The following is a 27,330-nucleotide window of genomic DNA, read 5'->3' as shown; positions in this document are numbered from 1 at the left end:
AGGAGAGCTGCGTTTCCGCCATAGCCAGAATCTGCAAGGGAGAAGTTGAAGTTGAAATGGAGAAGGCCAAGTGTGAGTGAGTGAGTTGTGAGAAGCTCGGGAGAAGATCGATGGAGGAGGAGGAATGGCGAGTGGAGACTGACGAAGAAGAAGAAAGAAGAAAGAAGAAGAAGAGATGGAGATGGAGATGGAGGTGATGAAGTAACTGTGTATGTATGTATGTGTGCAGCGACAGACAGACAGACAGACAGACACCACCAGGCAATGCAGAGGAGAGCAGAGCAAGAGAGAGAGAGAGAGAGAGAGAGTGTGTGTGTGTGTGTGTGTGATAGAGAGAGAGTGTGTGTGTGTGTGTGTGATAGAGAAAGAGTGTGTGTGTATGTGTGTGATAGAGAGAGAGTGCGTGTGTGTGAGCAGAGCAAGAGAGAGAGAGATAGATGAGTGTGTGTGTGTATGTGAGAGAGAGAGAGAGACGAGTGTGCGTGTGTGTGATAGAGAGAGAGAGAGTGTGTGTGTGTGTGTGTGTATGTGTGTGATAGAGAAAGAGTGTGTATGTGTGTGATAGAGAGAGAGTGTCTGTGTGTGAGCAGAGCAAGAGAGAGAGAGAGAGAGAGATGAGTGTGTGTGTGTGAGAGAGGGAGAGAGAGAGAGAGAGACGAGTGTGCGTGTGTGTGATAGAGAGAGAGAGAGAGAGAGAGAGGAGAGTGTGTGCGTGTGTGTGTGTGTGATAGAGAGAGAGAGAGTGTGTGTGTGTGTAGTGTTTGTGTGTGAGAGAGAGAAAGAAAGATATATTAACGTCTGAGAGAGTGTAGTGTGTGTGTGTGAGTGAGATAGAGAGAGAGAGAGTGTGTGTGTGAGAAAGAAAGAGAGAGAGAGAGAGAGACGGTGTGTGAGTGATATAGATAGAGAGAGTGTGTGTGTGTGTGCAAGAGAGAGCGAGAGGGAGTGTGTGTGTCTGTGATAGAGAACGAGTGAGAGAGAGAATGTGTGTGTGTGTCTGTGATAGAGAACGAGTGTGAGAGAGAATGTGTGTGTGTGTCTGTGATAGAGAACGAGTGTGAGAGAGAGAATGTGTGTGTGTGTGTGTGTGTGTGAAAGAGAGAGAGAGAGAGAGTGTGTGTGTGTGTGTTTCTGTACGTGAAAGAGAGAGGGAGAGAGAGAGTGTGTGTGTGTGGGCCGTTTTGCCAACTAACCATCCATCCATCCATCATAAGAGAGAGAGAGAGAGAATGAGAACAAGTCAATGAATGAATGAATGATATGATGGATGGGGGTACATGGCTTCACATAACGTTTGCCCGCCCGCCCGTTGGGTCCTCTCGTCCATCGGGCATTATCATCATATATGTATGTACATACATAATGTGGCAAAGCAACGATCACAATGAGAGAGACACACTCAGAGAGAGAGAGATTGAGAGAGATCATCTTGAGGCGCTCGGCCACCACCGGCTAGCTGAGAAAGCAGTCGAAGATCATTGTTCACTTGGCTAAATCGCCTTTCATGACTATCTGCAACGAGCCCATAGCAAGAATGGCTCGATGATGTGACGATACTTCGTACTTCCAATTGTCAATGTCATGCGTGCTACTTACTTCGTACCTCTCTCTCTCTCTCTCTCTCTCTCTCTCTCTCTCTCTCTCTCTCTCTCTCTCTCTCTCTCTAAACACACACATGCACACACCCTTTGCAAACCCCTCTTTGACCATCATCCTTCTATGTTAGCAATGATCATGCCAAGGATATCCTGTTACCTTGTTCGAAACTGGCTACACATCCGCGTCCTCCAAGGTTTGGTTTATTCCACTTGGGGCTCAGTGCAATGACCGCATCACAAATGGTGTTTTCTAGAGCTCCTCGTTTAATTCAATCAACAGCACGAGAATAGATCCAGTGCAGATATCCAAGGGAGTTCTAATGATGAGGAAGGCCTTCTTTTCGCAACAACATGCCTATGAGATGATGTTGTTAAAGCATGGTGGCGTGGTCACCTAGATCATCTATTTCACAAGAGGGTTGTGGAGAAAGCCGGAGACACAGAACAAAACCTCGGGGATGTAAATCCTTCACATTAAGAATGATTAGAAGGCTTTGAGAGGCATTCTTGGAACTTACTTGGGTTGTTAACCTTGGGAAATATCGAGGTTTCTTGTGTAAGCAAATAATCATTTGTATTATGTGTGACTAGTGTACAATGTCCAACGTCCATCCATGTGTACATGCATATACATATATATATATCCAATCCATGATGTGTATCTACATACATTCAATCCATCGTACATGTGTATCCCCTAGGCATATTTATTATTGAGTGTCGATGGTTTTTTGTTAGCACGCACTCAAAGGTTGTGGCATTGTTATCGATTGGGGGTATGCATCTTTTTTTTTAAAGTTTATGCATATATGGAGCATGTGTTTTCAAGGAAATGTTACTATTACAATCAAGCCTTATGGCGGGAACAATATTGCAACGACAACAATTAGAAGTGAAAGCAATGAGGTGATTGAATATTGGCATGAGCAATACCTTCACTTCATCTTCATTCCTATCAGGAGCGCGATCTCTTAATTAATTCATTAGGAGATGTTACTCGTAACACTTCCTTTCCTGCTCTTCGTGGTTACAACTCTTCTTTCCTTTCATCGTCTTTGTTGTCACAACTCGTCTTTCTATATGTCCAATTATGCAATACAACATCTTCCCCCCTGTCCATCGTCATACATTCGTGTTAATTCTCTACCCTATCTCGCCATCAATGTTTATTCCACAAATCTAACATGTCCAACATTTCCTGGTTCTCCCATCATTTCGAGCAGCCTGTTCCTTATTGATCATGCCCATAGCAACCTCGTCAACTATACTCATTAGGACACAATCCTTTCGTATGGACCTCAGTGCATTTATGTAAACTTTCGTTTGTTATTGTAGCAATTTAAACCAACATTTATTGCCAACATTGAAGAAAGGTAAACGTAAATTTACTTATTGTAAATATTTGCAGAGAGCTGTAGTTTTTTCTTTCTTTCTCGTTACGCACTCGTCATCAATTTTATGACTAAACTATTGACACTTATTTGTGATCATTTTGTTAAATATGTATATCATATAACGTACACACATGAAATAATGATCGGTACTAAAGGCTTTTACATATTCGAAGCTAGGCTTTTCATTTGGATTTTAGAAGGAAAAAAAAACTTGTTATCTACTCTTCGAATAGTTAACTTCTAGTTCAGAAAGTATCATTGCAATCTTTATTGGATTTGTAATTGCGACCATCTCGGGTTCATACAAAAAAAAAACTTCAGCTTTTTAGCATGTTGTATTTTATTATTGGGATGTTGTCGATTCTACGACTTTGGATGGGTCCTTGAGTAGAAGTTCTATGACTTTTTTAACTGTTTTAATGATTTATTAGAGGACGATGGAACCTTTCCATTTGTAAAGTTTAATGTGCCCTTCTCACGCAAACTTTTTGGATTGATTCATAAGTGGGTGCTTCGGTGTAAGGTCATCAAATAGCCTTAATTAGGTTATAATAATAACCTTGTAATGGCTATAAAACAGGACGACACGTGTTAAAGCATGTAATGTGTCATAAATTATTGCACACAAATTAAATTTTATCGAACTGGAATTCTTAAATTTATATTCATAAACATGACGATGTAGTGGTTGTAAAGATTGCGCTTTATAATAATGTTAGGGTCAAGGCCCAAGGGTTTAAAATAACTAGCATTGTGCATTACAAAAGGTCATTGCAAAATTGGCTCCAAACTATCGAATTTCTCCAAACCTTGCGAATATCGAAATTGGCACCTTTTTCTCAATATTGACACTTGTTTGAGAACTAATACAATAAGAGATCACCCTTTAAAAGGCGATGGTAATGACCTTAAGAATGTTGTTATTAAACCCCCGTGGGTATTGGAACATTCATATAGAAGGTAATATTTTGATACTAACCTTAGTATTGGTAACATATAATTTGTGTACACATCTCGTCAAAAAGTGGGTATACCCCCACGTGCTTGAGATTCATATTATAATGTATGACAAAATATGTCGTTCACAAGATAAGTTGGGTATATTATTTATTCATGTCTTTATTAAGGGTTTAGTTATGAGTAGCCATTGAAACATGATTGAGATGAGATTAGTTGGTTGTTGTCACCCACATTAATATAATGCGCACATCAACGATGTTGTAATTAGTGCAACTATAATTATGGTTACGATTAGAGTAATGAGTAGTTAGTCATTAATTGAGATTTGATAACTAGTCGACTTAACAATAATCTAGTCTAATCATGGGTAATTAATATTAACAATCATTTTTCTAACAATATTGATCATTAATTAATTAATCACTGCCACTATAACCTGCAAATAAATATTATAACATGCAAGTTCCAATTGTAGCATCCCTACTAACAAATGATTTGCAAAATACTAAATTTGTTATTGAAAGCACATGGGGTAAACTAGATTCATATGTTGATCTGAAAAAAACAATACAAAGGGGATCAATGTTACCCTTAACACAAGGCCATAATAAAACTTGGTTATTCTACCATTGCGGAAAAAAAAATAGCAATTGTTAAGAATTAGGTAAGTAATTAAGCAAGGATTAATTAGTACTTAATTATGTGATTAGTTGATAAGCGAAAGATTATGTGATATGTGTGTGTGTGTGTGTGAGAGAGAGAGAGAGATACACTTATGAACAATACAATATGGGGGATGAGTAACTATATATTAAATTAGCATCAACATCATCAAATACAAAAATACCCACAATGAGGTATATGTATATACATCTCATGTGCAAGGGTGCACATGTGTGAGTGGAATATAGGTACTAAGGTGTAAGTCCTATATTAAATGTACTTAGGAGTGGAGGATCTAGAATATCTCATTAAGTACAAGGTCCTATTTAAGGCGTTATAGTCAACACTTCTAACTAAATTCTATCTAGGTAAGTACAAAGTTACATGGCTTACTAACTAACTAAACTAAGTTGAACTTGATCTCTCAACACGCCCCCTCAAGCTCAAGTGTGAGGCGTCCGACATCCGCTTTGGCTTTCGTCGACTTTGTGTGCTTCCGTCCGGCCTTTGGCTTTCTTCGCCATGGCAATCTCGGTTCCTCCCCCTCAAACCGGTGATGAAGGCTTGTAGTGTGTGGGTGAAGGTCGACTACTTCCACCCATCGTGGGTTATGAGCCGCTTCAGTGGAGCTCTTGGGCTCTTGTTCGCCTGCTACCTTCATCGCGAAGGCGTAATGATGGGCCATGTACTCATTGTAGTTGTGCCGAGTGACGAGGTTCTTAGCTCTAGATGAGAGTCGAAGTTTTTCGCTCGCATGTGAGTGCCTTCTTTATTTCGGGTGTTCACATGATGGGTACACCGAACTCATTGTCTAGTGAGGGAGCCGATCCATCTGAATCATTGTCGTCGGGGTGGTCGACTTCGTATTCGGGCATCTTACCTTTGCCTTTGTCCAAGTTCGTACTTGGTCGCGACGTGCTTGGGTCGCGTGGGGGTTCTTGTGGCCCACTAGGCCTTGATGTAATTGGACTTTCTTTGAACATGTGTTCGAAGTGATCTCCATCTTCTACCTCTTGTTCGGCGGATTCCGGGTCGACCGAAGTCAGAGTCGAAGTTGCCTCTGGTGCGTACCACAATGCGAACTCGTCAAAGACTACGTCTCGACTTACCCAAACCGCTCGGGTAGAAGGGTTGTAACACTTGTACACCTTCTTCTTGAACGAGTATCCTATGAGGATACATTTCTCCGACTTCGTGTCGGGCTTCTGTCATTGTTCGTTTGGGATGCGTACATTCGCAATACTTCCGAACACCTTGAGGTGTGACAGGATCGACTTCTTTTCGATGAGGAGCTCGTATGGAGTTAGCTCATGGACTCCATTGGTGGTGCACCGGTTCATGAGATAGACGGTCGTGGATGCCGCTTCGGCCCAATAGAAATTTGGCATGTGCTTCTCATGCATCATGGCGCGTGCTACCTCAAGTATTTGCTGATTTTTCCTTTCGGCGACTCCATTTTGTTGGGGTGTGTGTCGAGATGAGAATTCTCTAAGAATGCCTTCACTTTGGAGGTAGGAGGTGAATTCATTGGAGAAGTACTCCTTTCCTCCATCCGATCGTAGGCATCGAATGTGCCGACCAGTTTCTTTTTCGACTTGCCCCTTGAGCTTTTGGAAGTGGGAGAACACTTCTCTCTTCTTCTTCATCGGGTAGATCCGCGCGTAACGTGAGTAATCGTCGATAAAGGTTACGTAGTATTAGCATCCGCCGATCGTCAGCGTTTGAGCTGGTTCCCAAACATCCGAGTGTATGACGTCGAGGAGGCCTTTGCTTGCGGAGCTCTCCTTCGGAAATGGGAGTCGATGTTGTTTGCCGAGTTGACACGCTTCACATACTTGGTCGACTCGAATGTCGGAAGTCCGATGACGACTCCCTTTGTTTGCATAGCTCGAAGCCGTTGGAGGTTTATGTGGCCGATTTTCTTGTGCCACAACTCGATGCTTGTCTCGGTTTTGAGACTTTTAGCGTACATTGTTGATTTCACCTCGTTCGAATTGAGGATGAACATTCGGCCATCTCCTGCCCCTTCGCTATGAGTCGGCCATCTTTCTCGATGAAGCATCCTTCTTTGTTGAAGCGGACTTGCATGCCTTGCTCCACGATTTGGCTGATGGAGACCAAATTCTTCGTTATTGTGTGCACGTGCAAAACATTCTTGATGCAAGTTTGTTCTCCTTCTTTCCCGAATGGGACATTGCCGATTTGCCGAATGGAGTGTGTGGTGTCGTCTCCCGTCTCTATGAAGCCGGGTCAGTCCGGTGTACGCAATTCACGAAACCACTCCTCGTGAGATGTCATGTGATGTGAGGCACTAGAGTCGACGAACCACACGTCTTCCGAGTTGGAGGCCGACATAGAGTTCGCTCTATGCCTCATTACGAACATTCCGTCACGGTTGCCGTAGTCGGAATTCGTGGCGTAATTTGTAAACATTTCACTATGATCGTCGTAGTCAGAATTCGACGCGTGATTCGTGAACATTCCGCTACGGTTGTCGTGGTCGGAGTTTGATGCGTAGTTTGTGAGGTGTCAACTTGTTGAAGCCGACTCACTTCTCTTTTTTTGACACTCCACCTCGTAGTGGCCGATTTTGCCGCAATAATTGCAAGTTGCGGGCCTCGTTTGCCGACCATGTTCGGCGTGGAAGCTCCCCCTTCTTCCGAAGGTTCCTCGATGGCTTTCTTGAAGGTTTGCGTTCCCTTTGTGTGATGGACCGAATTGACCTCTTCTACCGTCGTGACCTCCTCCTCGGCCACCGTCCGAATTCAAGAAGAACATTTGTCCTTCCGACGTCTTGCTTTTGGTTTGGACGTGGTTCTCTTTGACCAATAGCATTGATTGGAGGTTGAAGAATGAAGGAGGGTTTCTCTCGCCAAGATTGCTGTCCATAATGGATCAAATCATTGTGCGAGGCCGCCCAAGCATACTTGAACCATCTCGTCTTCGTCGATGTTTATTTTGATGGAGTCGAGCAAGTCACAAATGCTCTTGATCTTGGCGGTGTAGTCCGACACAGACATATCTTTTTGCCAAATGTTGTTCAACTCTTGTTGGAGTTGAAGCTTTCGGGCAGTCGTGTTGATAACAAACATTATCTTTAAGTTCGCCCACGCTTCTTTAAGCGTCTTGGCGTCTCGAATGTGGCTAAGCATGTGGTCGTGGACACATGTTGCCAAGCAATACATGACTCAACTCGCCGCTTGCTCCCATGTTGCGTAGTCGACGTTCTTTGAGTCGGGTCGATTTTCTTGAGCGTCGTTGATGTAGCTCCAATACCCTTGGCCAATGAGGTATTGGGTCATCTTGTACTCCCAAGATTAATAATTGCTCCGATCTAGCTTTTCACTAGGGAGCGAGTTACCCATTTGCGTGTTCATATTGATTGTGTCTTCTTTTCTTTTGCTTTTCTTCCTTCGATCACGTACATGTGCTACGTAGTGGCACTACGGTAGCCAATAGCCAGATTTTGTCATCGGCGTCTCGAACACACGATCACGGAGTTGGTGGGCTTAGTGGATTTTCTAAACCACACGCTCTGATACCATGTTAAGAATTAGGTAAGTAATTAAGCAATGATTAATTAGTACCTAATTATGTGATTAGTTGATAAACGAAAGATTATATGATATGTGTGTGTGTGTGAGAGAGAGAGAGAGATACACTTATGAACAATACAATATGGGGGATGAGTAACTATATATTAAATTAGCAACAACATCATCAAATACAAAAATACCCACAATGAGGTATATATACATCTCATGTGCAAGGGTGCACATGTGTGAGTGGAATATAGGTACTAAGGTGTAAGTCCTATATTAAATGTACTTAGGAGTGGAGGATCTAGAATATCTCATTAAGTACAAGGTCTTATTTAAGGCGTTATAGTCAACACTTCTAACTAGATTCTATCTAAGTAACTACGAAGTTATATGGTTGACTAACTAACTAAATTAAGTTGAGCTTGATCTCTCAACAACAATTATGAGCATGTGTGTGATGTTTACATTATTAAACCAATCGTTCAATGACATACCATATGTTTTATTCATGACAATAGCATCATCAAGAAATCTATCCACTTAAACATCATAGGCACGTGCTTCATATCCAATCTCTCTGTTTTAATTAATAAACTTGAGAAATGTTATCATTAATCTTTGGATTAAAAAGCTAGCCTTTACATGAACGATTGTCACTATATAGTATACAGATTTAGTGTAGAAACCTCAAAGGTGTTTAGTTCTTTGAGGATAGGGTGGATTCATATTTATCGTTTAACAATAGTGCAACAACTACATATTCCACTCACGTGGAGGATAACTCACTTGTTGTTCGCTTCTTTGATCTCCATGCTACAATTCCAACAAGTCAAATATGTTTGTGATCAAGGGAATATTTGAATTGTAGTAAGAAATAATTACAAAACGAATGAAGTAAACCCAACATTTAGTTGATAATTGATGAAGCAACGAATATATTGCTACATCATCTTATTGTATATACTATAGACCGCTCTTGGTGGATGATAGCTTGATAAGAGTTTACAATATATTTTCAACATTTTGAGCAAATGTTTCTGAAATTTTTAGATGAATTGTGGCCAACAACCATTGATCATGTAATATGGGAAACCATGATGTCCAACTATTTCACTCATTAGAGCGTTAGCTATTTGATGGTCTTGATGCATGGGAAAAAATGCACCATCTTAGTGAACCCACTCCGTCATTGTGTGGATGACATCTAAACACTTTGAGGTGAGAGGTTTGTGATGAAAATGGATTTTCATGAACATGAAAAACTAGACGATGTCAAGGCATCTTAGTTTAGCAACGTACATCACAAAGTGCGATACATGGACCTTGATCACAAAATGAGATCTATTTTACTTATGGACAAGTAGCCTTGAAGTATCACTAACTCCAAAATTCGCAATCTTTATTAGTGTACCATGGTAGTACCTCAAAATCTTAAGTTAAAAGAGTCACTAGGGGGCGTGTGGATGATTGTCTCAAAAGAGAAATGCATCATACAAATTGATTTTTTTTATAGTATTTTCAGATCACATGGATATTGAGTAAGACGAACATAATGGCGCAATATGCTTTAAGTGTTAAGATATATTGGGCAAAACTATCAATACAAATGGAATAAATTTGTTAGAATGCACATATTATTCAAAGCTATTCTCTACCATCAAGAGTAGATCAGTGAGACCCTAAAGAACTTGCTTTTGATAATCAAACGCAAATTCTACAATATGTATTGTATAATAGTGTAAAAAATAGCTTCTACTTTTCGTGTTGTGTCCCTAGGAGATACATATAAATTACTATAACTATCAAGCTTGTTCTGAACTCAGGAATTTAGCATTTTTGGAAAAGCGGTTGTTTTGATGATCGTAGACAACTTCCACAACATAAGAGGCCATTGGCACCGCAATAGTTTTAAGAACATTTTAATAAACGTGTCACGCTACAAGTGACACTAAACAACACTTACAGATTTTTGGTGTTGTTTTTGCAACATAATATGATGTTAAACTATAAACATTGCAAAGTGAATCCTAAAGTTCAACATCACAAAATTTCAAGTTTGTAAACAAATCATAATAATAAGGATATTCATAACCCCTTCTTTCTTAGTCTCCTTTTTGTACATCTTATGAGCATGTTGATAGATTAATTGATAAAACTTGGTCTTCTCTTCGATCTACTCTTACTAGTATTAATGTAAAAATTCATTTACCTCTTTCTTTAGGACCTCAACAACTTGGCTTATAGATTAGGAGCATGTGATATACGAGGTTCATGTAGCCTGTCTTGCAATGTGTCAATTGATGTGCACTTTTATGTGGTGAGGTTGACAAGTTGCTCATGGGTGTTTGTGTACCTAACAACTAGTTTGTGGGCTCGTCTTTTGCATCGAGTTTGTTTGAGGCTTGTTGTAGCAACTTTGAGGCCTCAGATCAATATTGCAAATTCATAACCATGGTGTTTAGTGGCATCACGAAAATGGAGAATAAATGTGGGAAAGTAGGAGGACTACAGAGAATCTCGAGCCAAAGAAGATGGGTTTGTGGCTATTACTCCTTAAAGTCTGCAATGAGTATAAGGTGAACGTGTTCATATAATTATGTGATCAAGCGAGCGTGTGCATACTTGCATGTGATTATAAGTGGGTACATTAATATTCATGGTTGGTGTATGTGTACATAAAACTATGTAAGCATGTATGGAACCATTTGTGTCTGCACGTAAGTGTTCGTGAATAATAAGTGTTTGATGTGTATAAGGGGATCTACATGCCATTTATAAGTGGGAGATTACATTCATTGTGTTCCAAATATATATTGGGATGCTTAAAGACTCATTTAAGGTAACTTATTACCTAAAAGCTTAAAAATGATACAATAATCAACAAACAACTTGGTTGTCCCTTTTCACATTGGGGTGACCATTTGGCTCAAAGCTCCATATCTACTTTGTTTTGTTACCCTTTCTCTTTGTCCCACACTTAGCCTTTAGTGTCATGGCAATGCCTTCATGGGTTGTGCTATGTACAATAGGCACTTGACAATTGTATTCGCGATCATCCTTGGAATTGCACTCGATGTGTGCTAGCTACAACATATGAGTTTTTCTAAATGATGGTCTGTCAAGCTATATGAAAATAACACTTTGGCTTTATAATTATTCTTCTCCTTTTGACATATTTATATGTTGAAACTTCGTGTATGTCTAATGTATGGATTAGAATATATTGAATATGTTTACTCTTTCATTGCTTGTGTGACTTGTACACGATAGTACGGTGAATTTTATTCGATCGTAATGAGGACTCGCTAGGTGTAGACATATGACTACACGATACCATAATAATTGTACCAAATCTATAATTAACTCTACAACATTGTGAGAATTGTGTCCGGAAAAAAAAACCTGAAGTTTCTCTCCATATAGCTAGTCCCCTCCCCCCTCTCATTGACATTAATACATTTAATCACAATCATGTTGCTCCATCCCCCTTCTTTGTGCATTTAAGTTTGCTTTTCATAGTCCACGAACCACTTGCCTACAAACATTCCGCTCAATTGCAATGTTTTTTAGTAAAATTCTTGAACATCAAGAGTCACTCCACAATTCCATGCATACTACGTGAAAACGATTCCCTATTGGGTTCATAGGTCAGAGTTGACCTCCAAACGAGTATAATAATAAATCCTTCACTCTCTTAAGTTCGATGTGAAAAATAACTCAAGCTGAGGCTTTCCGAGTCCCTTGCTCGATGGATATATATCAACAACGTAGGAAATGCAAGAGAGGTTTGGCAAGAGGGGAGATGGATGGATTGACATCCTCAAACCACCAAAATCTCAATACAACCAATCTCCATGGGGAGTCAGTGAAGCCAAGCCAAGCCAAGCCAAGTCAAGGCAAGCCAAACCAAGTCAAGTCAAGTCAAGGCAAGTCAAGGCAAGGCAAGGCAAGTCAAGCCCAGTCAAGCCAAGCCAAACCAAGTCAAGTCAAGGCAAGACAAGGCAAGGCAAGGCAAGGCAAGTCAAGCCAAGCCAAGCCAAGCCATGCCAAGTCAAGTCAAGTCAAGTCAAGCCAAGCCAACCCAAGCCAAGCCAAGTCAAGTCAAGTCAAGTCAAGTCAAGACAAGTTAAGACAAGTCAAGCCAAGCCAAACCAAGTCAAGCCAAGTCAAGCCAAGCCAAACCAAGCCAAACCAAGTCAAGTCAAGTCAAGTCAGGCCAAGGAGTGCAATGTATCCTCAAGAGAGAACCTTCATGCTTTTGTTGTAGCCTTTCTTTGTGTGTGTTGCGTAGTAACAAACACATAGTGTTAAAACAGAGAGAACATATACATACATACATATGTATGTATATTATTTAACAACAGAGAGAACAGAAGAAAAACCCTCAGTTTTCTTCTCCTCTGTTCTCTGCTCTGTCTCTGTGCTCTGCTCTGCTCTGTCTGTCTGTCTGTCTCTCTCATGGAAGGTCGTCGCCCCCATCACCAGTTCGCTCCTCCTCCCTTCTACCCCCAGAGCGGATTCAGAGAAAACGGGGCCGGCAATGGCGGAGATTCTCCCCACCCTCGACCTCTGCCGCATCCTCACATGGGTCCTCCCCTGTCAGGGCAGAAACGAACCTTTAACCACCATCGCTCTCCAGGTTTTGCTAAAACCCTAACTCTTAATATATATATTTCTTTGTTAGTATTTATCTTAATATTTCCTTCTGTGCTTGTTTACTCAGCATTCTTTTGAAGCTATGTTTTTTTATCTCTTTTTTCTTCCCTGTTTTCTGCATATGGCCCTCAACTTTATCCCTGATTTTTATTTTATTTTTGTGTTTTGCTCTTTCTTGGTAAATTGCATATGCTTCCTAAAATCTAAACCTAAACTTTTTCTCATTGTATTTGTTGATTTCTGCATATGCACGCTTGCTTGGCCTTCACCCCAATTTAATTCAGGTAACTAGTTTTTCTTGATTTATGCATATGTTTGTGAAATGCTAATTATTATTTTTTGTATCTCGTTTTGCTTTAGCTCTGCAATATGCTTCCTAAAATCTTAATCCTAACTTAAAATTTGATTCTTATCCGATGTTTTGTTTTGATTTCTGCATTTGCTTATGTAAATTATAAACTCAATTTTTGCATTTGACTGCTTCGTGATTTCCACTAAGGCATTGCTAAGACCAATCCTAATTTCACTTTATGTCATTCCTCGCAATTGTGTTCGAAATATGGTTCCTGAACCCTTGCCCCTAATATTTATTTCATTCCATGTATTGATTTCTTCATATGCCTCTTAAGACTTCAGCCTAAATTCAATTTCTGTATCTTGATTTCTGCATAGATTATTAAAACCGTAACCATTTTTTTGTAGTTTTAAAAAACGTGTATTTTTTTTGTTTAGAGAACATTTTAGAATACTTTGAAGTATTCTACATGTATTCTACGTTTTAGAACTGCCATTTTATATTTTTTCACATAATCTACGTATTTTACAAGTATTTAGCGTTTCTGAAAAGACAAATAAATAAAGAAAATATTATTTTTTCAAAAACTTTACTATTTAAGAAGTATTTAATTTATTTTACAAGTGTTCTACGTATGTAATGTATTTTATTTGTAGAATACATATTCGAAGTATTTTACAGAAATGGTAGAATACTTTACGCAGTATTCTATGCGTATTGTATGCCAACTATTCTTTGGAGATGTTTTTTCTTGTATTTTTAGTGTTGATTTCTGCATGTGCTTATTGAAGCCTAGCCATACATATTTTTCTTTTATTCATCTCATTTCTTTTATCTAGATCTTTGTTCATATGTTGAACCTCTCTGCCACTTTTATTTTCCGAATTTCGGCATGTGCAACTGAAATGATTGGGCCACTCGTTATTCACTCTATCTTTAGTGTACGTGGGTAACACTTTTGTTTTTCCATGCAGTTTGGCGTTTTATCTGTATTTGTGATCTTGTCTGGATCACAAATTTCTCTGTATTTGTCTTTTTCTCTCTTTTCGTGCTTACCTATGCATTTGGTGTCTCCGTGATGATAACAGACCTTACTCTTATTTGATTTGTCTCTGCATGTTTCTTCACACTGGGGTCCGCTGTGGTTACTGAACCTTAAATTTATCACTTCACTTGATTTTCACAGTTGCCATAGCACTGCAATTATTGTGCCAACCCTGATTCATCTCACGTCACTCTGGATTTGGGTAATTTTGACTTTGCTTGATTTCTGCATGTCAGAGTTCCCTGTGATGACCTGACCCTAAATTTATCACTTCACTTGATTTCTGCACTTGCTATGACACTGCAATGTTTGTTCAACCTGGATTCGTCTCACTTTATTCTGTATTTAGGTGATTTGACTTCTGGATTTCTGCATGTTGGGGTTCCCTGTGATGTTCTGACCCTAAAATTATCAGTTCGCATGATTTCTGCACTTGTTATAACATTGCAATCTTTGTTCAAAACCTGATTCATCTCACTTTTCTCTGTATTTGGATTCTTTGTGATGGCAGCAGATGGAGGGGGGGTTGCAAAACTTTTTGTTGGCTCGCTACCACCTAAGATCTCTGAAGATGAGGTATTTATGCTTTCTTTTTTCTTTCATTGAAGACTTTGCAAAAGCAATGCTATACTAGTTTAGGGTTTTAGAATGTAGGTACTGCATCTCAGTCTTCCTTTTAAGCATGCCAAAACCAGACTATTGAATGATCATGTTACCATTGGAAGGGTGCATGCCACAATAGTGATGAACATCTGGGTCCATGATTGAAATGTGCGTGAGGAGATTTCTTGCAGCCAAAGAACATCGTAGAGATTATGATTCATTCAAGATTCAAATCAAAGTGTATACCTTGATCGCGTTCCCTTTTTATCCTAGGGTTCAAAAGATTGCTCAGAACCATCACTTTCATTGACAATACTCTCTGAACTCATTAGAAAAAGCTGACTACGCGTAAACAGATACTGACCTGGAATTTTCAATATAATTGTATATAAAATTATGCCCCATCCGAAAACATACATCGTCACAGTTTTTTGATATATTTAAGAATAATAACGCAGAAACGTCTATCTACTGTTGCATATTGCCTGACCTGTCTATGGTACAATTTTTGTGGTTTATATTCATCATTATTTGTAATAAGGTTGTGCATATGGAAATATATATTATCTCCAAGTATAACAGTGAATTATATGAGATAAGTTGAAGAGCATTCAAACTATTTGTCTTAAATGTGATGAATATTTGGCCTTACACAATCTTGATTTTCACATGAGATTTGTGGGAGATGACAGACCCTTCTTTTTCTACCTTTGGCTGTTTATGGGACCTATGTTGTAGCTTTGTTGACACATTGAAGTCAAATCATGTTGGGTGAACCGTGGGCAGAATATTTTTAGTTTCTAGCATGCCTAGGAGTGCAATGATACGATATGGGAGCATGTGTATATATTGTCTTATTATTTGATATGACATAAATCCTTCACACTCCTATATTTTATGATATTAGAACTGAGTAGTGAGTGGCTGCATTATGTATGATGCCACTCACTACTTTATAAGATTTTTGTTGAAAGTTGTATTGCATCTCAAGGAAGTATTTGACTACTTTTGAGTAACATATAAGGCCGTCAATTTAAAGTTATAGAAATTTTGAGTGGCATTCATAACATCATAACATCCAGTGGCCGAAAGTTCCTGATTGGAAGATTTGACATGGAAAAGATGCATTCATTATATATTTTAATGCATAGTATACCATGATTCACAAAAGCCAGCAAAGTTTTTTGAATTTTAATTCCAAATATTAGAATTGGTGCAAATACCTTGCTAGAACAGCTGAGGGAATCTATTAAATATTCACTTCCTAATGTAAGTGATGGAATAAAGATTTGTTTCCATGGACCATTTTCTCCTGAAGAGATAATGATTTTTCATAAATTTACAATGGGAGTCTAATATTTTAATGTTAACTATTGATTATTAATTTTGTTGTCTTGCATTTAATTGGAATCATATCTGTTCTTTTTATATCATGAACTATTATTGAATGCCCTTAAAGTGTTATTTTTTTTGAAAGTGAAAGTGTATCTGAATGATTTTTTTGTGGAGTGTTAACTCATGAGTTAGCTGTTAAAGGAAGAAATTTGTTGGGTTATGAAAGATACAAATTAGTCACAATACTTTCTGTGCATAGTCTTATATCTTTCAATATTTGTTGGCTGCAGGATTTTAGTCTGTGTACAAAACAGAATTGGTATTTTCCATAATTCAATTCATGTGTCCATCTTATGTTATTTATAAAATCCTCATTTCTTGTTCTTTTGTGATCTTATAATTTTTGATAAAATAGATTTTGTGTAACTTAAGAGAATGCAACCTTTCAGCAATGAATAGTTACTTTTCAAACGTTTGCAGCTTATATGCTTTAAAAAAGCCTTGTTTCTTGATTCCATGTGGCAATATATTATTCTTTGACAATGCAGATTTTCAGTTTCATAGCAATGTGATGTGCTAGTAGTCTATTATAGGGTGTGAATACAATTAATTATCTATGTAATATTTTAAATTAAATTGCTATTATTCAAAATTTAGGTGTAATTCCATCTTATGTGATCTATAGAGGCCTCACTGTTCACCTTATGTGAGGTTAAAGATGGGAGGGAATCAAAATTTTGTAGTTATATCAAAGTTGTATCGCCAACTTGCTAGTAAGGTCTCGTTTCATATTTACATCCATATCAATTTCCATGCTTCCTAAGATGGTGCAGGACATTTAATGGTCCAGGATTTTGTACTTGAATATAGTGTTCTTCAGATTTCAATCGCTACACCATTAAATGGTTGATTGAAATCTTATTGAACAATACTATGCAACATCTGTTATGCATAGTTAACGATACAGAAGCTAATTTATTTTGTGTTTCTCAAAAATCAGACTTTTAGCCCATATCATTGAAAATGATGTGGTCTTGTGGATTCTTGAATAAATTTATGTTGATTATGCCAGTCTTTTCTTTGCCTAATGTCTATTGGCAACAGAAAACATTTTGGATTATGTGATCCTTAATTAATACTTCGTTGCAATGCTCCTAGTTAATGTGTCTGTATGAAAAGTATAACTGCTTTTCACTTAGCTTTAACTATTCTTGTGTGTTCTCTTTATGTGACCTGTAAGGACTTAATATGATGCTATATGTACATAACGATTAATCAGATGCTGTGCAAGGTTCTTATTTGTCATTCTGATTGGAAATCTTAATTTGAAAATTTGAAGCAAGTTTGATGTGATTCATTTATATCCCTTCTCCTTGTGTCATATTGGTTTCATGTGGGACATATATATGCATAACTAGACCAATATTGTATGCTTGTAGAATTTCTCTTTGTCCAGTTAGTAAAATCAATCTCAAAAATTATTGCTAAATCTGTGCCTCGTATTGATGCAATACCTTACCAACTACATTATGAAGAAAGAGCAGACATTTTTATCTCATATTTGTTTACATTATTCATAATAATTGTTGAAGGGTCTGTGATGTGAGTACACCAATTAGAACATACAAATTATTACGCAACTCATTTCATTTATGTGTTAAATATGATGTTTAGAAGACAATAGATTATCAATTTGATCAACTGGGAAAAGGACTCCAAGCGATTCAGTAGGATTTTTATGCTGTTTTGCGGATTAAATCTGATTAAAAACTGAAATTGGCAATTCGTTGTTTCAGAAAGAATGATTATAATTTATTTAATACATATACATTTCTTGTTATATTATGGATTGAATTTAATGTTCATGCCTGTGGTTTTGACTTCAAATATGCCTTTGTTTATGTATGAATTAGTTTCTGCATTGCATTGCAAAACTTCTAGTTGTACAAACTGATTATTCAACGTGGAAACTAATTGCTATTTTGCACAAAAGTTGTTTTTGTCACTGCAGCTTTATTCTAAGTTTAATTCAAATATTTTTGTCATAGCCAGTTGTTCCCCTTTTCAGTTGGAGTGGCAGTTTTTGTGTTTGTCAATCATGTTTTGTGTTCACAGGTACGGGGATTGTTTGGTGCATATGGCAATGTTATAGAGGTGGTTTTTTTGAAAGATAAAGTGACAGGGTTGCCGCAAGGTATGATCCAGTTTTTTGAAGCGGCACTGAACTGTAGACATGAAGGCTGAATAGAATAGTCTCTTGTTAAATTAATTGTGACGTTTCCCTGGCAAACACTTATTCGATTCAGCTAAATATTTAACGAAGAAGAGTGGGGTTCCTTCTTCTGAATCATGATTTTGAGGATTTCGCATATGGCCACTGAACCCATATACTTTTTTGGTATATATCGTTAGTGGTAACAAAACTTTGATTTTAAAGTATACCCATTGAAGTGGTTTATCAGAGTATGTGTCTTCTGCATTTCCATTTAAAAGGTAATAACGTTTCCAAATGATTAGATATTAAATGGGTTCTATATTCATGTCTAGTGTTATTTTTTACTCTTCTAAAAAACGTTCAATAAATTTATGCTTCTTTTATGTCTCATGATTCATCAATGGCAGTAGTTTCTTTATATTGGAGTGTGTTTAACCGGAATATGGGTTATGCATTTCATCTATCAGTTTGGTACTTGTTTTGGCTCACAATTGCAAATATTAATGTCTCATGTATTGTTTTACTTGTCTTATGAGAATGTCATATGGATCTATGCTGAGATATTCTTTTACATCATCCTATGATTTTCACGTGTGGTGAGCAATTTTTTATATTGTGGCTTGCAAAAAGAACTATGTAGATTTCAACTCTTGCATCTGCAATTGTTACTCCTGATACTCAAAATATGGACAGTGGTATAATCAATCGTAATAATAGTGCAGGGGGTGTTAAGGTTATCATAAAAGAGTTCTATTAGCCTCTTCCAATTTTTTTGACAACTTCTGTAGCATATGGTTGAAACCATTGTACTTGATTATTGGAACATACTAATCGGATAAAAGGGAAGAGTATGTATGCATCATACAATCCGAGCACTTAATCTGTGCCTCTTTTTGTTCAGGTTGTTGCTTCATAAAGTATGCAACATCTGTTGAAGCTGAGAGAGCAATTCGGGAATTGGATAACAAACAAACCCTACCAGGGGTAGGGTTGGATTTGCAATATTATTCTAGTTTCGTTTGTTTTTTTACTATCAAGAGTTAGATAGAAAGATCTAAAAGATTTCCCTTTTTTTGTTTTATCATTTAAACAGGGGTCTGCACCTTTGCAAGTGAAGTTTGCAGATAGTGAAAGAGATCGTTCTGGTAAATTTGCATTTTGATTCATAAGCTGAATCTGAAATGATTTTCAATAACAAGAAATGTTTTTATTGTTTGGCGTTCATAGGGCCAATGGAACATAAACTATTTGTGGGATCACTGAATAAGCAGGCAACAGAACAAGAAATCGAAGAGGTACTCTTTATTGTAAACTGGGAATTTTCTGTGGGTAGTTTAACTATGACTGAATTGCTGTTTATTGACAGTTTCAAGCATTCTTGACATGTGAAAACTTTCGTGATTAGTGGCTTTTAGAATAAGAACAGTTTGTTATGATGACTTGGAGATGTCTAGAAAGACCAAGCAAGATGGTTGGGGAGGCCAAATAACTTAATGAACTTTTAAATTAAAAACACGGTATAAGCTTTGGACATCTAGAGAGTGATCGCACATGCTGAGGATTATTAGAACATCTAGTCATCAAGAGTGCCCATAGGTTAATTTTTAAGGCTCCAACATTATGAACTTAGAACCCAGGTGGAGTCCTGAGGTTTGTGTGTGGAGTCCCAAGGATTCTTAGAACATCTAATCATCAAGAGTAGTCAAATACGTTGATTTCTAAGGCTCCAGCAATGTGAAAACTCAAAACACAATTTAGAGGTCAGAGGATTGCATGCAGAGTGCTGAGACTATTAGAACATCTAGTCATCAAGAATGCTTACATTTTAATTCCTCAGGCGCCAACAGTATGATATGTATGTGTGTTAACAAATATATGTTGTATAACTTTATCCAATCATGTCACATTGAAGTATTTATCGTCAAGGAACTTTGATCCTCATATCTGCACTCCCTTTTTCTGCATCCTCATCTGTACTTTGTATGGGGATCTGGATTCCTGAATTCTACACGTGGCATTTTTTCTGGATGGATTGTATACATGTTATGGTTGTATTTACTTTATTTAATTCAATCATTTGCAGATCTTTGCACCTTATGGCCGAGTGGAGAATATCTATGTCATTCGGGATGAGCACAAGCAAAGCAGAGGTATGTATAAAAGGGAGATGCCCCAAAAACAGAAGAGGGCAAAGCTGCTATCCAAGAGGCACTTGAACCATTTTCATGAGAAAAGAGCACATGTTTCTGACCTGTGACCTTATGGTGTTTCATGTGAAAAGGCAATCTTATGTTGAAATAAAAGTAGTCTAATGAGATGCATGTTGAAAGGTTCTCAATTAGAGAGAATAGAATCACAGAAATGGTCATAATTGAGTAAAGATGAAGGTTTCTCAAATATGGGACTGTTGGCTGAGTCCTGTCTTGTTATGTTCAGGTTGTGCTTTTGTCACTTTCCCCGATAGGGACATGGCCATTGCAGCCATATCTGCGTTAAATGGAGTCTTTCGTATGGATGTAAGTTTATAAGTGTACAATATGACAAGGTATAAAAATACTGCCATGTGCTATCACATTGACCTACTATACTATGGATTTTCAGGGATGTCGCCAGCCCATTATTGTTCGTTTTGCTGATCCAAAGAGACCTAGATCGGGGGACCAAAGGTACTGAACTTGTCAGATCAATTACACATCTTATAACTATAAGGTTTCTTCGGGATGGTGTTTTCTCAATACAAAAATTGTCTAGGTTTGGAGGCCCAGGAACAAATTATAGTCCTCGTTCACATCAAGGACCTGGAGGACCTAGGTACTATGGATTCCTGTTTAGTACATTCTTTATAATATTATCTCTCAGTTTGATTTAGTTTTAATATTTGTACTTTCATATGTTGTAGAGGTTCTGGTGGACCACCAATGGATGCATGCAGTCCGATATATGGTTGGCATCAAGGGGGAGGTCCAGGTGGCATGGGGCTGACACCTCAGACAGGAATACCACCTTTGGGAACACCAATATCACCCTCTCCTCGTAGACCATCGGAAGGCCCTAGCATGCCAATGGTAAATTATTAGAAATTAATTTCTATGTATAAATTAGCAGTTTTAATGTTTTATTTCTGCCTAGAATGCATCCATATAGCAGTTCAACTGCAGTCAAAGTTAAATTTCTAAGCTCTTTCGAAATTTGCATAGAACCACAACGTTGTTGCCCATTTTGTAAAAGCAATTGGATGGACTAATTTTCGTGGAAAAGTATTCCTAGAGATTTCTTTGGCTCAGTGTGTCTTCCATATCCTTTAATCGCCCTGTCTTCCATATCCTTTATTTTGAAATTTGGATAGAACCACAACCTTGTTGTCCATTTTGTAAAAGCAATTGGATGGACTAATTTTTGTGGAAAAGTATTTCTAGAGACTTCTTTGGCTCAGTTTGGATAATGGTGATTAGTGCATCATAGTTCTAGAGATGGTTGTTTTTCTACTGGAAGTTCATGGGGACTGCTAAGCGCCAGACATTTTGGTTGGTTTCCTGCTCACCATTAGCAGGCTAGCCCCTGCATTGACTGGACGACAATAGGCCATAGTCTGTTGATGATTCACACAACTTATCTGCAAAATAATGAAGTGAGCCTTATTCACTGATGCCCGCTAGGATGTGGTTGTGTTCATACTGGCCAGTCTCTCCTTTACTACTAGCATCTATCAAAACTTCTTTACTGCTAAAGCCATCGAAACTTGTGGGTGTAACAGACCTGCTACTTTCTAATGCTCTTTCTCATTTATGGACATCTAGATCTCATTTTAGTAATCAAATCTACAGAAGTTTCTTTACACGTCGGCATCTATTTTTTTAACCTTAGATTCATTTTAAGGTTTCTTAGTTATATAGTACTCTGTATACAGGGTATGAGGGTTGCTAATGCGCCCATTCCAGCAAATCCATCCATTTCGGGTTCACTTCCTATACCAGGGATGAGTCCTCAGCTCTCACACCAGCAGGTAAGGACACATCTCTTTAGCAAGAGATTAAATTGTTTCAGTTGAATGTTCATACTCTAATTTTAGATCACAATCATATGATCAATGTTTGCTATGGAATTTGAACGATTCAGGCATTTGTGTGTAAAGACCCATAATATAAATGTGCTGGATTTGAGATTCATCGACTATTGTCAACATCATTTCTGAAAGTGCTGTATACCTGTGTTCTATTTCATTTCTGAAAGTTGTTGGAACTTCGCAAGCTGAAAACTAGGAAGATTATAACGAAGAAAAGATTTTTATACCAGATTGAAAACTTCTGCATGTGCATATTTAATTGATTTTAGTTTGTTTTGGTGTCTTATGGCTCACTTAAAAAAAACTCTATAAAAAGCCCTTTGGCTTTTGTTATCACAGGGTTTTAATGATCGTAAGCCAGGCCAAATATTTGCTCAACAGATACCATTGCATCAGCTGCAATCTGAGCAGCATTTATCCCATCCCATGCATCCTTATCAACCTCAATCTGTGCAAGAATTTGCCTTAACACAACCCAGTGATACAAGATCACAGCAACAACAGGCACCCATAGGACAATACTCATCTCCACAGATGACTGGCCAGATCTATAATCAGGGTCCGATGCCACATCATCCTCAAGCACAACAGGTGGTCACTACAATGCAGCAACCAGTATTGGCAATGCAGCAACATCAGATTACAATACAGCCTGTACGTCAGCAGGAGACTCAACCAAACCAACAGCCTACTATGATGCACGCCAGTCAACCATTGCAACGTCAGGTGCTTCCGGTTGAGAGCCAGATGGAACAAGGAACTGGGAAAGAAGCATCGCAACAGGTGAGAAGTGATGAGATGGAGAAGTATATTCACTCATATTTATCCTTAAATTTTGTCATGAGTAAATGGTATTTTTGACGTCTTATTTGTCTTATTAGGCATATTTTCAAATGACTAGTCAGCAGCAACCAGTGACAATGCAGGTAGGTGTAATCAAAATTTTAGGTTGATATTTTGATGGGTGACTGTAGTGTTGGGTTTAGTTGTGAGATGCCTGTAAAAGGAGATGTGACATACCCTCAGTTGAAGGGTGGCCTGGAAAGAGGTTAAGGCCCATATATCAGGATTCAGATCTTCTGTAGCATACATTGACGGCATCCCATACCCACATCATAGTGGTGTATGGACAAGGCCACGAATGGAAGAAGTGCAAGATGGTAATAATTCCACAATCAATAAGAGGGGTTGGGGTCATATATACGTCTCCTTCACGTCCCAATTAAATGTTCATTCTTGTGATGGAGGGATGATCTCTTGTTACAAGCTTTCATCGTACACCTTACAGTTTTTTTGACAGTACATTAATTGTATATTTTCTCATGTTACAGCCTTCATGGACCATTCCTGTACAACAGCACATTGCCACTTCAGTTCCAGCACCCACTACAGTACCTGTTCCTGTTGCCCCAGCACCGGCAACTGCCACGTGTGACTGGACAGAACATACATCTCCAGAAGGTCACAAATATTATTACAACAGTTCTACGGGTGAAAGCAGGGTAAGAAGTGTTCATTTGGCTTCTGCAAGATTAGTATATTTCATGATGGACTCATGGTTTGTTTTTTCTGTAGTGGGAGAAACCAGAGGAGCTAACAGCATATGAGCAACAAGTGAAACTTTCCAATCATCATCATCATCATCATCAGCAACAACCACAGGGTCAGAACAATTTGCAAGACCAACAACAGCTACAACCGCAGCTTGCAACTCAGCAATATCGGCAGCCACTCATGTTAAATCCTCAGCCTCAGCACCACCTTTCAACTAGTCAGGCGATGCCAAATCCATCTCAACAAACTCAGCAAGTTCAACAAGTTCAACAGTATCATCAGCCTCAGTTGCAACAGCAGCAACATATTCTGGTTCAGCACCAAACACGAGAACCACAGTTTCAGTCTCCTGCAGCTCCATTGGTATGCATAAGTACTTCATAATTTATAGACTTAAATATGGGAAATACTATGAAATACCCTCGAGTTTTCTTTATTTCCCCAATGCTCTGGAATTTCCATATTTGGCCTAAACGTAATTGCTGAAATCCCCAAAAAGAGAGAAAGTTGATTAATTGACCGGTTAATTGGTCAAATAGCAGATATCATCGAGGAAAAAGCATAAACTGACCATGTAATTTCTCTTTAAAGAGTTGCCAAAGGGTATTTTTGGAAATAACCTAAGTTTAGGGGCATTGGGGGGAATAAAAAACCCCCACCTCCTTCCCCATGAATTATTTAATGTGGAAGGTATATAACATCTTTTTCCAGTAGAAATGGTAAAAAGAACATGAATTACCATGCACATTTCCCTTGCCTATAACCGTGTCATATTATTTTGTGATGCAGCAATACCCACAAACTGCTGCGGGAGGATCATATCAACCACCAATCCAGGTATTATTTCACTTGATCTGATTTTGTATGCTGTCTGTGGTTCCAAATCACTTAGTCTTTGTTTAAAATGGTTGTGTTCAGATGCAAACTTCCACTCCCACCCATCAGCAGCAGTTAATGCCAAACCAGCCGGTATATTTCCTATTTTCTTATAATGTATGAACTTTTATATGATCGTTAGTTCTCATGTTATGGACGTGCCGTTGTTACTTGTTTATATAATATGTCTTTCAGTCTGTCTACCACCTTTCTGGTAAATCGTATTTTTATTGATCTGCAGTCTTGGTTTAAATCCCAGTAATCTATTACAATTTACCAGTGAATGAATGATTTCAATGTTACAGTTTACAACAATATGATTCTTTGTATGACTGTTGCATTTTGCTATTGCATTCCTAAATCTCTAATAATTCTCATAAATGGATCTGATCTTGTGGTCTCATGCATGAAAAAAGTTAAAACATCTATCTTGGGTTTGTAAATTCACTCAGAATTGTAGTTTACACTGAATTAGTTGCTTTCAAAATGTGATAAAATTGCCTGAATGTGAACCAGAAAACAGACTTGTGATCTTGGATGATGGGAATGTTTGTCCAATTAGGGCTTGGGTGTTGGGCCAAGGGCTCCTACTTTTTAATGAAGTCAAATTAACGCTTGATGTTTCACATTTTTATTGAGCGAAGATTTCCAGATCATTAAGGACAAAAATGTTTTTCAAAAAGTCCTTTAGCACAAGGATGACAGATGGAGATCACTTTAACCTAATTAGTTTTTAGAGTAAAAAACCATAACTTTTTCATTTGAACTAGAAATTGAGGAGGGTTTGTAATTCTGAGCCTTCTTCAAATTAGATGATCAAAAGCACTGCATATAGGTTGTGATTAGACACCCTTACACTAGAACCTACACAATGGCATTGCATATAGGGTGCTCTTGAGGTTCAAGTTCTGCCTGATGTAAATTTCAAGCTGTGGACTATGCACAGGTGCTCTTGCAAGCTCCATCATCCAACAGTATACCTGACCAAGCTCGAATGGGACAGTGGCTTCCAGCAGCTCAACAACAGGTGAGTCATATAAACCAAATTTATTTTCAGCACGTGATCCTTATATTGTCATTTCATGTTCAAAATATTCTGGGTTTGCACAGGGTGTGCCGAATCAAGAATGGATGTGGAAATCCAAGCCTTCTGGTAAAAAGCTTTAGTTTTTCAGTGAGTGTTTGGGGTTTTGGTTTATGTTTATTGGTTTGGAGTCATTGGTTATTTAGCATTACTCTTAGGTTTCATAAAGGGCTCAGGCTTTTGGATTCTTAAAGGATTTGGAGTTTTGATTTTCGGTATCATGAAGTGTTTAAGGTTTAAGGTTCCTGAAAAGTTTAGGGTATATAGGTTCATGAAAGGTTTAGGGTAATATAGGTTTGATGAAACTTTTTTTTTTCATTAAGATGTTTCATAAAGCGGTTTCGTGGGAATATGGTTATGTTTATGGAGGGCTTAGGAATAGGTTTTGTAAAGAGTTTAATTTCCATTAAGGGGTTTCGGTAAAAGTTTTATAAACCACTTACGGTTTAGTTTTAGACTCAAGGCTTTCGGGTTTAGGTGAATGGTACAAAAAGTTTCTAATGAGTTATGATCATCCACAGGTGCTTAATTTGATCAGCCATAATTGCTGTTGATTTTTTATGCAATTCATGACATATTTTGGCTGGCCGGAAGGCAATTTTCAAAGCTGGAATGAAATCCCGCAGAACAATTTTGACATACACTGCAATTCTTGTGGAAATATACAGACTCACTGAGAGTACTTTTATCACAATGTCGCTACCAAATTATACACTGTATGAGAGTACTGTTGTCGCTGATTGTAATGTCTTACATCTGAGTTAAGGATGAAACAAGGATTTTTCCTATTTCATTCACCTATGTCATATGGTCATGGAAGAAGAGTACTTACCTATATTATATGAGATCCGGAAAATTTCATATCCAAAAAAACCACTTAATGCATTGCCTTATGTAAAGAAATCAGATCAATGCATGAATAAGATGTGCAACAAAGGATATATAGTTCCACTGTCTAGGTCTTTTTTCTCCTCGATCACGTCTTTTATTATTATTTATATCATCATTTTTTACCATGGATTGTGGAGGGTACAGCTTAAGGGCTATTCAGTCTCAAGAGTACTAAACTTAAGCTGTAATCCATTATACAACAATCACATTGGCATTGATGAAAGACATAGGTATTGAAACGATAAGTGGTAAGATAATGAGAAAAAATGATAAATGAGATGACGACTAGAATTCAGTTGTATGAATAATTATTGTATATATTAGTGTTGGCATAAACTTTATTTGATTATATCCCATAGTATACAACCCATATAAAGAATTTTTCAGTTGAACTAAAGTTTGATGGTATGAACGTAGAGTTGAACTAAGTGAATTTACAGCTGAAAACAATATCGAGTCATCACATAGAGTTTATAACCAATTGTATTTAATCTTCATCAATGGATAATTATTATGGATGTTTGCGTTAGCAAGAAACCAAATGACCTAATTGGTA

At 38.0% G+C, this 27,330-nt stretch overlaps 1 protein-coding gene across 3 annotated transcripts; it reads left to right on the top strand.

The window, feature by feature from the left end:
- The first annotated feature begins 12,562 nt into the window (after positions 1-12,562).
- Positions 12,563-26,835, top strand: LOC147863375 (flowering time control protein FCA-like). Of its 3 annotated transcripts, none has more exons than XM_087321048.1 (21): positions 12,563-12,796; positions 14,668-14,729; positions 18,207-18,285; positions 19,208-19,290; positions 19,400-19,451; positions 19,534-19,601; positions 20,390-20,456; positions 20,743-20,822; positions 20,908-20,972; positions 21,058-21,117; positions 21,206-21,371; positions 22,214-22,309; positions 22,709-23,152; positions 23,251-23,295; positions 23,701-23,871; positions 23,945-24,286; positions 24,713-24,760; positions 24,842-24,892; positions 25,746-25,826; positions 25,910-25,952; positions 26,405-26,835. In XM_087321048.1, the coding sequence occupies exons 1-21, from the start codon at positions 12,616-12,618 to the stop codon at positions 26,410-26,412; spliced, it is 2,292 nt and encodes a 763-aa protein (XP_087177174.1). In that variant the 5' UTR covers positions 12,563-12,615; the 3' UTR covers positions 26,413-26,835. The 3 variants fall into 3 exon arrangements, with proteins under 3 accessions (XP_087177174.1, XP_087177173.1, XP_087177175.1); XM_087321047.1 differs by having other exon boundaries at positions 14,665-14,729; XM_087321049.1 differs by lacking the exon at positions 23,251-23,295 and having other exon boundaries at positions 14,665-14,729.
- Positions 26,836-27,330: the final 495 nt, after the last annotated feature.

Source organism: Azolla caroliniana, unplaced genomic scaffold, assembly GCF_043228905.1.
Source record: "Azolla caroliniana isolate FFs.n. ecotype wild unplaced genomic scaffold, voAzoCaro1.0.p SCAF_6, whole genome shotgun sequence".
NCBI lineage: Eukaryota > Viridiplantae > Streptophyta > Polypodiopsida > Salviniales > Salviniaceae > Azolla > Azolla caroliniana.
This window is presented reverse-complemented; position numbering and strand designations above follow the sequence as displayed.